Here is a 14,384-nt window from a genome sequence, read left to right on the forward strand (position 1 = left end):
CTGCCTCCACCCACTTCCCCAGCACTGGGGTGTGTGCGGGTTATGTGTGTTTGTGGAAGGCTGGATGTTGAGGGTGTTCAGGGGGTGCCTCAGGAGTCCTAGATTAGGGACCTGGTGCCATGGAATACTTAGTTGTGTGACCATGGTCAAGTATCTCCAAGTCTACTTTCTCATCTATAAAATGATGACAATAATTGTACCTATTGTGTTTTTGTTGTGGGTCCAATGAGATAAAACATGTGAAAGCCCTAGCAGTGCTAGGTCCCTAAGAAGTGGTCAGTCTGGACCACTTGCAGCCGGTTGGCCTTTCCCCTCCCTTTGCCTTGGCCTCCGGGAACATGAAAGCAGCTCATGGTTTTCTTCAGGTCCATGTGGGCTCTGAGCTCCCACAGGTCACTTTTCTGTATCTCTAAGACTTCATCTCCTCTCTCCAGGAAGAGTTTCTTGATGCCCATAGCCAGGTAAGGTGCCCCCCTCCTCAGAGTTCCCCGGAATGCATCTATTGCACCGAAGTATTTAGCACACCTGTATTATCCTGCTGGCTCTACTGCAAGGATATCACAAACCCAGTCAGCTGACCGGCTTTCCTCTCTGCAGGTCTAGTTATGGGGTCTAGTCTTAACAGAGGAGCCAGAGTGATCCTCTGAGAACAAGGTGATGTAACTCTTCTCAAAACATTTCTGCCATTTCCCCTCTCAGAATAGAATCCGAAGTCCAGTCCTTAGCTTGCCTCTGGGTGCCCCATTACCATTCTCCCCCTTCACGGGTCCAGTCACATGGTCCTTTAATTCTTCACCCACCCCAAGTCCACTCTTGCCTCAGGGCCTTTGCACCTGTCATTCACTTTGCCTAGAACCTTTTTATCCCTGTAACTCCCTCACCTTCTACATGTTTTATCTCATTTGACACCAAAACCCTAAGGAAGATACAATTACAGCCCTCATTTTGCAGATGAGAACACAGACCTGGAGAGACTGACTCCCTGAAACCCTATTAAAATATCTCCACCTCTCTGCTCCAGTCCCTTGTTCCACTTTATTGTCCTTCCAGACATTCTATGTAATGTTATTGTTTATTACCTCTAGAATGTAAGTGCGAAAAGGAAGAGGAATGTCTTCTTTGTTCATTCTGCCTCCAAAATAGTACCGAGCATATAGTAGGCACTCCAGGATTTGATTGTAGCCTGCCAGGCTCCTGGGTCCAAGGAATTCTCCAGGCAAGAATACTGGAGTGGGTAGTCATTCCCTTCTCTAGGGGATCTTCCCAACTCAGGGACTGAACCCGGGTGTCCCACGGTATAGGCAAATTCTTTACCATCTGAGCCACTAGGGAAGTCATTAAAATGAATAAATGCTTCCATATTTCTTTTGTCCAGCTCCTTGGATGTGGAGCCAGTTATCTTACTCATCTTTGTAGGCACTGAGTTAAATGCTCAATAAATGTCTGTTGACATAATCAGAGAAGGAAAACTAGAGAGCCCCACAATATAAGTAAGCTGAAGCAAGAATTAATGGTGTTATAAATGCAAGTATTTTAAAATATGTTTATTTATTATATTTTTTACATGGAACACTTCAAGGAAGAAAATAGTTACAATAATCCAAATGAATGATTCAAATTCATATTGCAATCCTTGGATTCAATAAATATCCTTTCTAATTATACCCAATCAATATTAGAAATGTATGTAGACACTAAGTCAGCTAACAAAGTAAGTAAAATAACTATATAAACTATAAATCTCAGGAACGGGGAACATGCATGATCAGTTAAGTCACTTTGCCACTGTGGTTTTTTTTTTGAAAAAAAAAAACATGATTCACATTTCCTTCAACCATACACACATTCACTGCAAGTGTTAAATTAGACCACTGATACCGACAACTTAAAACTATGGTCTTTAAAAGAAAATTCAGTTTAATACAAAGAAATTCAAGAGGAAAATCTCAGGACCCTTGATCAGAAGTTTTCATTACCTGTCGTACTACTCTGGTATACACAAAGGTTCAAGTAAGGCTGAGGAAAAAGATCTGTTTCCTTTTCCCATTGAAGACATGATCCAAGAAACAGGTGAACTACATACACACTCTGTAAAAACTAGCCATCCATCCACACCTTGCCTTGGACTCATTAGTAACTGAAAACATTTTAAAAGCCATGGCCAACATTACAAAAACAAAACATTTAGAATAACACTATTTATGAATATAAGCATCATTGGGTTTAGGTTTTTTTTGGCCTGCTATAAATACAAATCTCTGAAAAGCTACAGGTGAGTTCCCACTGTGGTTCTTTTCTGGTATGGGATGTGGCAGGTATGCACAGGACGGCCTACTGATTTACCTTCTCAAAATATTCTCTGGAAGCAGTTGGATGGGGCTTGATCTGAAAATACAAAAACATTTCACTGGGTAAGTGACTTCATGCTCTCAAAAGGGAGCCAAAGGCCCTCAATTTTTAACCTACAGTTCTTTAACTTTTTAAAAATTGGTCTGTTTCCTTTAAAATACATGGATGAAACGGACATGAACAGCCTTCCTGGGGCCTGGTCCCACCCCCACCTGCAGCAGCTTCACGCATTTGCATACCACCTCCACCCTTGCTCCAACGTGGATATTCCAGGCCAGCAGCCCTTGAGGCAGTGAGGACCTGGGACCCTCTTGGCTGGGCTCCCATTGCTTTCGGGGAAGAAACCTACTGTAGGAGACTCGGGTGTCCAGTTGGCCGGGCAGACTTCTCCATGGGTTTCCACAAACTGGAACGCCTTCACCAAGCGGAGGGTCTCTTCCACGCTTCGGCCCACTGGGAGATCATTGACGCTCAGATGCTTGATGACTCCGTTGGGGTCAATTATAAAGAGACCGCTGCGTAAAGATTATCCTCATCAGAATATCAACATTACCAGAGCTAGAAAGACTCTACTTCTACCCTGACTTTAATTCTCCTTGATAGAGCATTTATTAAACTCTATCATGTGCTTAAAAATCAGGTTTTCCTTGTACAGAAAGATTCTCATCTCTTATTGATGACAGATGTTTTAACAAAGATAGGACTAGACTAGGCCACCAGGCAGTGTGTTCACATTGACAGATGTGACCTGGATGTCTCACAGTATCTGAAGGTCACTGAACTACCCAGAGCAAACACTTCTCGTTAGTGATGCAGGAAGCATTCTTTGGGCAGCTGTATCAAATCTTGGCAAGAAACCATAGGCTATTGAGAAAGGACAGACGTATTTTATCTGTATTCTATAAATTCTTGAGTGAATTGAGTAGCGAGGAGAAAATCCCATGGGAAAATTTACTGGCCTTAAGTCTAGGCAGAGTAGAAATCTAAAGGAAAACAATCCCATCACTTTTGTTTATTTTTGGCTACCCTGAGGTACAGTTTGTATAGGAAAGACAGAATGAGTGCTTAGTACTCTTCCATTATTAAGTTTTCAAAATAATGAACTGGTTTCCTGGAATTCTTTGAATCTTGGATTTAAATTTATTTGATGTGTTTCAATCACGTAACAGTTCTTATTTTGATCCACAGACTGTCCAAGCTCATCACTATCACTTCCGTTCCGTTCAGTCGCGTCTGACTCTTTGTGACCCCGTGGACTGTAGCCTACCAGGCTTCTCCGTCCATGGGATTCTCCAGGCCAGAATACTGGAGTGGGTTACCATCTCCTTCTCCAGGGGATCTTCCCGACCCAGGGATCGAACCCGGGTCTCCTGCACTGGAGGCAGACGCTCTAACCTCTGAGCCACCAGGGAAGCTGTCACTTAGCAGCAATGTAATGAGGTAATCCACAGCCCTGGGGTCTGTGCTTATCTTCTATACAAGTGAGGGTGATACTCTGACTTATGCAGGGGTCATAAAACTCAAGAGGTTTTTAACAGTCCATCTTTAAAAGGGTGTGGCCTCCCAAATGTTGATCACTCAGGAAAAAGCAAGTTAGAAAAAACTCAAAAGATAAAAAGGTGGTTCCTCCTCCTTGGGCCCGGCCTTAGGGGATCTAGGCTCTGAGGCTAAGGGGTCCTGGTTCATGTTCCTGCAGGGTGCAGCCAAGTTGGAGTCCACTGTGTGGATGCGGAAACAGAAAGCTGGGCTGAAGAGGGGCCCACAGCAGAGTCTCCAAAAAGAAAGCCTTATCTTACAAGCCAGACTCGACTCCCTCTGTCAGTCCTAATAGTGAAACCAGTAGGGAGGTAACTACAAAGTTAGCTTGAGACTCTACAGGGGATCCTGGGAGGAAAACACCAGGACTCTCTCCTTCCCTTGACAATGCTGTCAGAGCTAGGCTTCCATTTATTAAAGGAAGGCAGTAGTCTCCTTGGAGTCAAAAGGCCAAAGTTCCCAGGTGGCTTCCAGAGCCAAAATTCCAGTGTACCCCCAGCAGGCGGGAGATCAGGTACGAGGGTGGGCAGGTGAGCAGGTTCAAGCCAGCCCCCAACAAAACTGTGAAGCCCATCCAAGTGCGATCCTCGCTTGTGTCCTGGAGGTCAAGTTCTGCCCTTTCCCTCCTTCTTCAGCAGCCATCATTATGCCTAAGTTCTTGTCCCTCCCAGGAAGGCTGAGGGTCTGGGACGGGACTCACAACAGCTACAAGGACCTGTGCGGCAAACTCTGTAGCTGCCTCACCTTACTCAATCCTCACAACCAATCCGGGAGGTACATTCTCATTTTAATTTTGGGGAGAAAGGGACTCAAAGAGGTTAAATATCCTGCTCCAAGTCATACAGCTATTGAGCAGCTGAGCTTAAATTCAAACTCTGGTCTGGTTCCAGCGCTTGGACAAGATACTAACTATATTAGGAAACTGACTTCTACCCTTGCTGGCTCCCTCTGCCCCCCCGCCCCCCAATATCTAAGCAGTTTGATGGCTTCACTGTGAGGAGTGGCTCCCACATGGTCAGGGAGAGTGAAGCAGTGTGCCCATTAAGATGTGGTACTGGAGACTTCCCTGGTAGTCCCGGGGCTAAGACTCTGTGCTCCCCAATGCAGGGGTCCCTGGTTCGATCCCTGGTCAAGGAACTAGATCCTGAGTGCTGCCACTGAGACCTGGTGCAGCCAAATAAAATAAATAAATATACATTTTTTAAAAGGTACGATATCCTTCTTCAGAAACAGGCCCAGGGAGACGCAGAGGGCACACACGTCACAGCCATTTCTGAAAGACTGCCAACCCTCACAGGAGGCATCCACTGATGCTTATTACGATAAAAGACAAATTAAGGGTTTGGGGTTCTAAAAATTCCCTACCCAGGCTTCTGTAAATTCCCTATGAAGCAAGATAATACTAAACACATAAGAAAACAATTTTAAGTTCATACGAAATGGATCTTACCGTAGTGCGAGGCCAGGACCTTCTAACAGCACACCGTAGTCTCGGGAAATCTGTTTGGTCAAATCTGACAAGAGTGCGATGTTCATATGGCCCAAACCGCCATTCTGATAAAAATACAAACAGGGCTGGTGGTTACACTGTGGCTCCCACAGCCTCCTCAGCCAGGAAACAGGACGACTGACCAACACCAGCCAGACAGCAGTAACTGAGCAGCCGCAGCGGGTCGAGTGCTGCTTCTAAGAGTAGAAGGTGCTCCTTCTACTGCCTCACTTCCTCCTCCAGCACCCTGGAGTAGCTACTACCATCATCGCCATTCTACAGATGATGAAACCGAGGTGCACACAGGCTGAGTAACTGGCTCCAGGTCCCAGCTAGAAAGGGGCAGAGGCAGGATTTAAACCCAGCGAATACTACAGACTTTTCTTTTTCTAATTCTTAAAGTATCCTTTTGGTTGAAGATTCATTTCTGAAGCATAAAGTTGGAATAATAATAAAAAAAGAATACTTTGACTAATTTGATATTTGATAGTCCAACATCATAGCTAGAAATTGATTCTCCCAATCAAATTTTGAGGCAGGAATATTGATCCTGCAGAAGAGTAAAATCAGAGAACTTAACCACTGTCCCACCTGCCTCACAGGGTATGGGGACCTACAGGGTCCAGGTGAGAGGGGAGACAATGGAGTCCAGCTGTTTCCCCTGCCCTGCTGCGTTTGTTCTCCGTTACTGTTTGGAAAACAGAGGTGTAGTGAGAAGTAAATACATGCAATGTTACAGGAGACGTGGATAGAGCTTAACAGAATTTGCCAGTAGGTTAGGACTGACTGATAGCCCATTTCAGACCAGTCATGCTTTAACAACTTCTAGGTTGGTCTTTCATGGGATCCGGCAGGTTTTAAGATCACAAGTGCAGAGGCAGCGTGGACACGCGTATACCTTCCTCGGCGTGTTTATCCAGGCCAAGTGGCTGAAGTGGGAGTCCACCGACACTGCAACAACTTCACAGTTCACATCATGAAATTCATTGGCTTTGTCACTGAAAGCAATAATTTCTGTAGGACACACAAAGGTGCTAGGAAAAAAAGGCAGGAATTCTCATTAGACAATTTTTTTTAAAAGACTTTAAAAATTTGAACAACAGTTGTCTAAAGAGTAGTTCTATTTTCTTAAAGGAGAAAAAGGCAAAAGGGTTAATCATCCTCACTGGACTCCTGGTCACAATGATACTCCAGTATAAAAAAAAGAAATTAACCAACTTTCTATTTTAAGAATCATATCAAAAAACAGGGGTGGCAGAAACATATGCCAAGAATAAATGCAAAATTTTATTTAAATAAGTAGCTTCATGAGAAAATTCATTATCCTTACTTTTCTCATTTCCCCCAGACCAGTGGAAGCTTCCTCCCTGACAGGCTTACAGGAACCACTACTCCAGAGTGGAACGTGGGCTCGAGCGCACGTGGGTTCAGTAATGCAGCTCCCGGGCTGCAGAGCCATAAAACAGGGGCCACAGGGCTTCTCTGGTGGTCCAGTGGGTAAGAATCTCCTTGCAGAACAAGGGACACAGGTTCGATCCCTGACCCCAGAAGAGGCCACATGCCACAGAGCAGCCAAGCCCATATACCCCATCTAGAACCCAGGAGCCGCAACTACTCAGCCCACGTTCTGCAACTACTGAAGCCCGTGCGCCCTAGAGCTCGTTCTCTGCCGCAAGAGAAGCCACTCCAATGAGAAGCCCAAGCACCACAAGAGAGGAGCCCCTGCTCACCACAGCTAGAGAAAGCCCACATGCAGGAACTAAGTCCCACTACAGCCAATAAATACATACATACATCTTAAAAAAAAAAAAAAAGAGCCATATTGAAACCCATTAAAAGGAATGCCACTCGACCCCCTATACTTATCACTTGTGAATTAACTACAGATGCAAGCTGTATCAACATAGACCATCAGTGACAGAGTCAGCAATAACCCTCCCCTTGACAAGAGTTAAGATAGGCAGTGTCAGTGGGAAGGCAGCGATCTTCACTTGCTCGCAGAATGATGTTACAGCACCACAGAAAATACACTTACAAATCTAAAGGATAGAAGAAGAGCACCAGATATTTCCCCTTAAAGTCATCAAGGCTAATTTCTTTGAACTCTCCGCTGACAACGGCTGTACCCTTAAAATAGGGTGCATGCTGGGTGACGGTGGGGGCATGGTATGAGGAACCTGAAAAATACCCCCAAAACATACATATACAGTTAATTCGTTAAACCAACCACTTATCTGATTTTACTCAAACCTCTCCCAGTAATTAATCAGTAGTATAATTAAAAGGTTCAGTTCAATTGTACATCTTACAAAACTGTTTCTCTTTCCATAGGTCTAGACTGTACACTAATTCAAAGTGCTATGGAAACTAAAGAGACAGGAGGAAATTCCCCGGCAGTCCAGTGGTTAAGACTCAGTTCCTGCTTCAGGGGACGCCAGTTTGCTCCCTAGTCGGGAAACTAAGATCCCACATGCCGTAAGGTGCAGCCAAAAGGCAAATAAATAGATAAAAGAAGACAGGAGAGAACAGGGATGGATGAACATAGAATTAAGGATCACATGAACCTGGAGGTGGGTTCGAAGCATGGTCTGGATTTTTGCCAAGACCAGGGCGGGTGTGGGGAATGGCCTGTAGCAGAGTTTGCTTGACGCAGAGAACAGGTGTGCATAGAAGACGCATGGGGGACAGAGCGAGGATGGTGGAAGGCCACGCTGAGAGGGCCCTTATATATCAGATGGATGAGCCTGTTCTTAAAAGGAGAGATAAAGGAATCACTGGAGGCTTCTGTGCAGGAGATGGGTGATGCGTTGTCTGTTCTCAGGAAGATTAGTCGGGCAGGGGAGCGTGAGAGGAGCAGGGAGAGCCGGATGTCAGGAGGTGACTGCAGCGATCTAAGTGAGCGGTGAGGCGGGCAAGGTACGGCAGAGGGGACAGAAAGAAAGGAAAGGATGCAAGAGCTGTGTCAGGATTGCAGAGGCCAGGCTTCAGGCTGGGAAGGCGGGACAAAGGAGGCCAGGTGTCAAGCTGCCTGGCTTCAGAAACAGGAGGAGCTACTGGGAGCAGGAGTTTGGGACAGGTGACAAGGAAAGTTAAACTCGTGTCATCAAGCTGATACTAGAAATTCCTTAAAGTTCTGAGAAAACTAAATTTTTTTAGAACATTTCACCAACAAACAAAACTTTTGCTAAAGTACATCCCCCACCCCCACCACCATGACAAGTCAGTCTTTTTAAAAGCTGGGACAAACCTAAAGGAGGCCTTCTCAAATGCCACTCATTATCTGAGGCTGTGCCGAGCAAATCTCATATTTTAGAATGGAATATAAATCTCAGGAAACAGCTGCGTGTCACTCAGATCATGGAGGAGTCCAACAGACTGGCCTAACGTGGCCATGCAGGTCTGAATCCAAAAGCCTTTGGAGTGGCTGCACTGTCCGACCCCAGTCAGCTCAGACCCTTCACACACAGCAGGCCCAGAGACCTCTGACTGTCCCCACCCCTCTTTCATGTTCCTCGGCCCAGGGGATTAAAACCTCTGGAATCAACAAGGAAATGTGACACTAGGGCAGTCTGCCTCAGTGAGTCGCAACCCTTGGCTGCACATCAGAATCACTTGGTGAGCTTTAAAAAAATATGATGTTCTGGTCCCACCCCAGGGATTGACTTAATTTGTCTGGGGTGGGACTAAGAAAGTGGTACGATAGTAAAAACTCCCCACGAGTCTAACATGTGGCCATAGTTCAGAGCTCCTGTTCAGAGATGATAAATGTTTCCATTATTTGGTTCACACTAAAGCATAACAACACTTACTGGTGCTAAAGGCGAATTTTGCTTGATCAGAACCAGACCACAATGCATTTGTCAAGCACATTCTTCGAGAAGCAGCAGGCCTAAGGGCAGAAATGCCCCAAGGAATGGCATTCACATGTCGGATGAGCTAAAAAGAGAAACACTTTATATCACAACATATTCCCAGAATGGCGGCTGAAACCCTGCTGAAAGGGCATCAGGCCAGTAGTGGCCTCCACCGGCCTTGTTCCTATGAACAAAAACTCCAAACTGCAAAAGCATGGATTGAGTCTACATGTTCTTAAAATTCCCTTCTGCTTCCTTATCCTTTAAGACTGTAAAGCAGACTGGGAAGACAGGCAGATGTTGGTCAAAGGGTACAACATTGCAGTTATGGAGGATGAATAAGTCTAGAGATCTAATGTACAAGCAGGTTGACTATACTTAATAATAGTGTATTGAAGTTGGAAATAAGAGAGAGTGTTATTATTCTAAAAGAGTAGACAGATGCACTCATCACACACACAAAGGTTAACCATGTTAAAAGATGTTAGACTGCAGTAATTATTTCATTACTTATATCATGATGCACACTTCAAATATGTAATTTTTATTTAAAAAAATATAGGTAATTCCCTGGAGATCCAGTGGTTGACTGTATATGTATATACCATATACATATACAATTACCGGGTTGAGCAGAAAGTTCATTTAGGTTTAACCTGAAAGAATTTTTTTGCCAACTCAACACATACGTATTAATTAATGGGGAAACAAAGACTGCAAGGTAGAGGGAAATTACAAGATTATGAAGATTCCATGCTTTTAAAAGGAACCCAAGCACTCAGACCAGGAGACTGGCCAGGCTCTGTGTATTAAGCTCTTTACCAGCAGATGTGCTGGGTATGCTCTACCATGTCAAGGCTTTCCCTCGGGAAAGACAAGGCCATTCCGGCCCACAGAGAAGCAAACAGAGCAAAGTTCAGCCTCTGGGCGTCTGGGCAGGGGTCAAGGGAAACGTTTGCTCAATTTCAGGGTCTAGCATGACTCGGGAAGAAAGAGCCTGGGTGGAAACCCACCACGAGAAAGGGGAGGACGGGCAGCCAAGAGCCTTCGGCACTCAAGGACTTTAATTACTTTACATTTTGTTGTCCATCCAGCTATTTAAGGGGATGCTCACGGAAACCTTTGAGGTAGGCAGTCTATGCTAAGGTAAGGAAGTTATCTGAGGTTTGGAAAAGAAGGCAATGGCCCAAGGTCATAGAGTCAGTTATAGAACCGCGACCAGGGGACAGGTCGCCTGCATCCAGAGCCAGGTGCTTAGGCAGAGGGTGGACGGGGGTCCCAAGACTGGGAGCGAAGAGGGATCTGGAAACACGAACGCAAGACGCGGGTAGGGGCGGGCGAAGGGCGGTTCTGCGCAGGCGCGGGGAGCCTGCCTTAGAGGAGGCGGCCCCTGGTCCATTACCCTCTGACATCCTCCAAGAAGGGTGAAAGGACCCCAGGCCAAGGGAAGGGGCACCCCACTTGGGAAGCACGTTCTCGGAGCCACCGCAGGGTCTCGGCGCCTGTGCCCCGCAGGCAACCACTCACCGAAGTCCGAAGCAACCTTCCCGCTGCGGCCGCCATCTTCGGTGTGCAGGGCAGACGGAGACGCGGGGGAGGCGGGGCCAGGGGCGGGGCCAGGGGCGGGGCCTCGGCGGGAAGGCGCGGGCGCGCGCCGGCGCCGGGGCGAGAAAGAGCTAAAGGGCCCTCTGCCTGGTTCACGTCTCGGTTGTGGGGCCCGTCGATCCCACCCAGAGGAGGATTCAGTTCAGTTCAATTCAGTTCAGTCGCTCAGTCGTGTCCGACTCTTTGCGACCCCATGAATTCAGTCCTGTTAAAAGAGTCGGACACGACTGAGCGACTGAACTGAACTGAAAACTCCTAAGTAGCTTCATGCTTGGGAAACCGATACTTTGTCTCTGTTTGTCGCCCCAGCCTAAAAAGATCCAATGCAGAATGGGAAGACAGGTATTTCCATATTTGCTATCGACTTAAGAACTGACTCATTTGAAAAGACCCGGATGCTGGGATAGCTTGAAGGCAGGAGGAGAAGGGGACGACAGAGGATGAGATGGTTGGATGGCATCACTGTCTCAATGAACATGAGTTTGAGTAAACTCCGGGAGTTGGTGATGGACAGGGAGGCCTGGCGTGCTGCGGTCCATGGGATCGCAAAGAGTCGGACACAACTGAGCGACTGAACTGACTGAACTGTGAACCTGTGGATTACTGTCAGTGTAAAAGGCTCCCTTTCCTATTTTGGCCGGAGGTAGAGACTTCTGGCTTCTAGATGAAATGGAATTAATCATGAATGCAATTTCAGGGACTTCTCAGTGGCTGGGACTTGGTGCTCCCAGTGCAGGGCCTGGGGTTCCATCTGGGGTGAGGGAACTAGAGCCTACTTGACTCAACTAAGAGTTTGCATGCTGCAACTAAGACTTGGTGCAGTCAAATAAATAATAAATGTTCTTTAAAAAAGTCATTAATGCAGTTTTTCTGTTAGTAAGCCAAGTTGAAGCAGGAAATGGCAACCCACTCCAGTCTTCCTGTCTGGAGAATCCCATCGACAGAGGAGCCTGGCAGGCTGAAGTCCATGGGGTCGCAAGAGTCGGACACATCTTAGCAACTAAACCACCACCACCAATAAGCCAAGTGGGTCAGACACATCAAGGTTTTGTTGTCCTGAAAAATCTTGGTAATGATGTGTGGGCTTCCATTTTGATTTCTCTTGCCAAAATTGGGAGAATTAAGACAAATTTAAGATTTATTTTTTGTTGATTAGTAAAGCCAAATGCTCAGTGGTGAGCATGGTACTTTGAAGCATGTTCATCAAACAAGATAAAAATCAAGTACGTGTGATAAAATGTAGATCCCAAGTGGATATTTTCCAAACTGGTTGGTGGGTGTGGAACCAAATGACACAACCTAGGCAAAGATCAGGAAAGGGAAGGATTTATTACTTGCAACAAGTAAGAGTTGTTGTTGTTGTTGTTTTTATTTCTTTGGCTGTGCCATGTGTTAGTTGTAGCACACAGTATCTGCCATCTTCATTGACGCAATCAGACTCTTAGTTCGGCATGTGGGATCTATCTAGTTCCCTGACCAGGGATTGAACCTGGTTCCCCTGCATTGGGAGTGCAGAGTCTTAGCCACTGGACCGCTGGGGAAGTCCTAAGTAAGGAGATATTTTCCAAAGCATTGTCTCCTTACATAGCAAAATTAGGGAAGTTTCAAGCTAAGGGTATGTGGGTACACATGAAGGGGCTTGGGTGGTAGATAGAATCCAAGCTTTACTTGATTGAAGTTATGAGGGTCAGAAAAGGTCAATATCATTCATCGCTTAGGTTCCAGTTGATCTGGTGATTGAACACTTCAGGCCAATCTTTATCATTGAAACAGACCTGAAAGTCTTTATAACAGAAGAATCCTCACTACAGTTACTTCTATTGCCTCATAAAGTCATTTGCTTCTGCATTCTTTTGTTCCCTTTAGATCATAAATTACTAAGACCTGTTCAAGGACAGCACTGTGGCCAGCCTTAGATCACAAAAATAGCTAAGGCCAAAAATGGCTTTTCTTACATCAAGAAAGTCATGCCTGGGTCTCTTTCTCCAGGGAACCCCTACCCTATCTGCTTACAGGTCCAACGTGCGTGCGTGCTAAGTCACTTCAGTTGTGTCCGACTCTTTGCAACTCTATAGACTATAGCCTGCCAGACTCCCCTGTCCATGGGATTCTCCAGGCAAGAACACTGGAGTGGGCTGCCATGCCCTCCTCCAGGGGATCTTCTGACCCAGGGATCAAACCCCCCTCTCATATCTCCTGCATTGGCAGGAGGGTTCTTTACCACAAGTGCTACCTGGGAACCCCTACAGGCTCAACATAGATGCCCAATTCCCAGGTCTTTCGGCTACTGGAGACTTTTCACTGCTTATCACTTCTTTTCCAAATAGAAAGCTGAAGCAGTTGCCTGTGTTTCAACAGCTTGCCTCAGGTCACACAGGGATTCACTGACTGGGGGACGATGAGAATGGAGAACTCATTGGACACGTTGGTCTGCTGATCTTTGTCGAAAGCTTATCTCCCTGGTCCTAAAAAGAATGAAGTACCCTAGACTCTCCGGCCCAGAGGCCCAGAAGGAATTTCACACTAGAGCCTTTCAATATCCTGTTCAGAAATTGCAGAGTGAGTGTCCTTCAGCTAATCTCTGGCTAGAGCCAAAGACGTCCTCTGGGAGGATAAGCAAAGTCCTCCATTTGTTCATTCCAAGAAAAGATAACCTTAATTGGAATTGGTATTTGAATACTATTCCGCCAACCCTTCTCTGACTACCTCCCCCATGGGTCGTTAGAGAAACCTCGAAGGTACCTAGAAAGCTTTTCTCATTCTCATGCTTGCTGCATCACGCTGGGATTCCCGAGAGTCTTGTTTGGGGCTTCCCTGATGGCTCAGCAGGTAAAGAATTTACCTGCAATGCAGGAGACAGAGAGGACACAGGTTCAATCCCTGGGTCGGGAAGATCCCCTGGAGTTGTTAGTAGCAACCCACTCCAGTATTCTTGCATGAGAAATCCCATGGACAGAGGAGCTGGATGGGCTACAGTCCATGGGGCCCCAAAAGGTCGGATACAACTGAGCAACTGAAAACACACACACAGTCTTGTCTAGATCTTAGCCACACTGTGAACTTGGTGGGAGTAGAGCTCTTATCTTACTCAACTCTGTGGCCATCAAGGTTAGGCTAGTACCTGGCTCATGACAAATGCTCAGAAAAAGTTCGTCGAACTAATGAATAAGCAGTGGCCGACACAGTGGCCAAAACGTTCTTTCCGCATTCATTCTGGGGGGAAAAAATCTCTTTATTCAGTTTTCTCTAGCTGTCACGACAAGGACATAGATTGTTCCCCTAAAGGAAAAAGACAAACTGAACTTGTCTTCATCACCCAAAGAGTAGAAAATAACTGAAATTCTCCTTTTTGAGTTTGGGGGAAGAATTTTGGACCTAGACAAGGGAAAGACAAATGAAAAGATACATGCTACTTTTTTATGATGATTCGGAAAATACCTCCCTGGAACCACAAGTTAATATTCTGGTAACCAGGGCTACAATTAGAGATGGCAGACATTACTCTGGGTTTACTGAGTTCTTCCTCTTTCCATGGCTAAAAGCATTCGTTT

At 45.9% G+C, this 14,384-nt stretch overlaps 1 protein-coding gene across 1 annotated transcript; it reads right to left on the bottom strand.

The window, feature by feature from the left end:
• Positions 1-1,529: 1,529 nt before the first annotated feature.
• Positions 1,530-10,837, bottom strand: PRDX3 (peroxiredoxin 3). Its single transcript, XM_055424550.2, has 7 exons — positions 10,756-10,837; positions 9,184-9,310; positions 7,410-7,551; positions 6,273-6,408; positions 5,336-5,439; positions 2,699-2,864; positions 1,530-2,385 (listed from the first exon to the last, which is right to left on the bottom strand). Exons 1-7 carry the CDS (start codon positions 10,789-10,791, stop codon positions 2,332-2,334), a joined length of 765 nt encoding a protein of 254 aa, XP_055280525.1. The 5' UTR covers positions 10,792-10,837; the 3' UTR covers positions 1,530-2,331.
• Positions 10,838-14,384: the final 3,547 nt, after the last annotated feature.

The sequence above is a fragment of the Moschus berezovskii genome, chromosome 12 (assembly GCF_049115385.1).
Source record: "Moschus berezovskii isolate FMDL1 chromosome 12, NW_MosBer_1.0, whole genome shotgun sequence".
Classification (NCBI taxonomy): Eukaryota; Metazoa; Chordata; class Mammalia; order Artiodactyla; family Moschidae; genus Moschus; species Moschus berezovskii.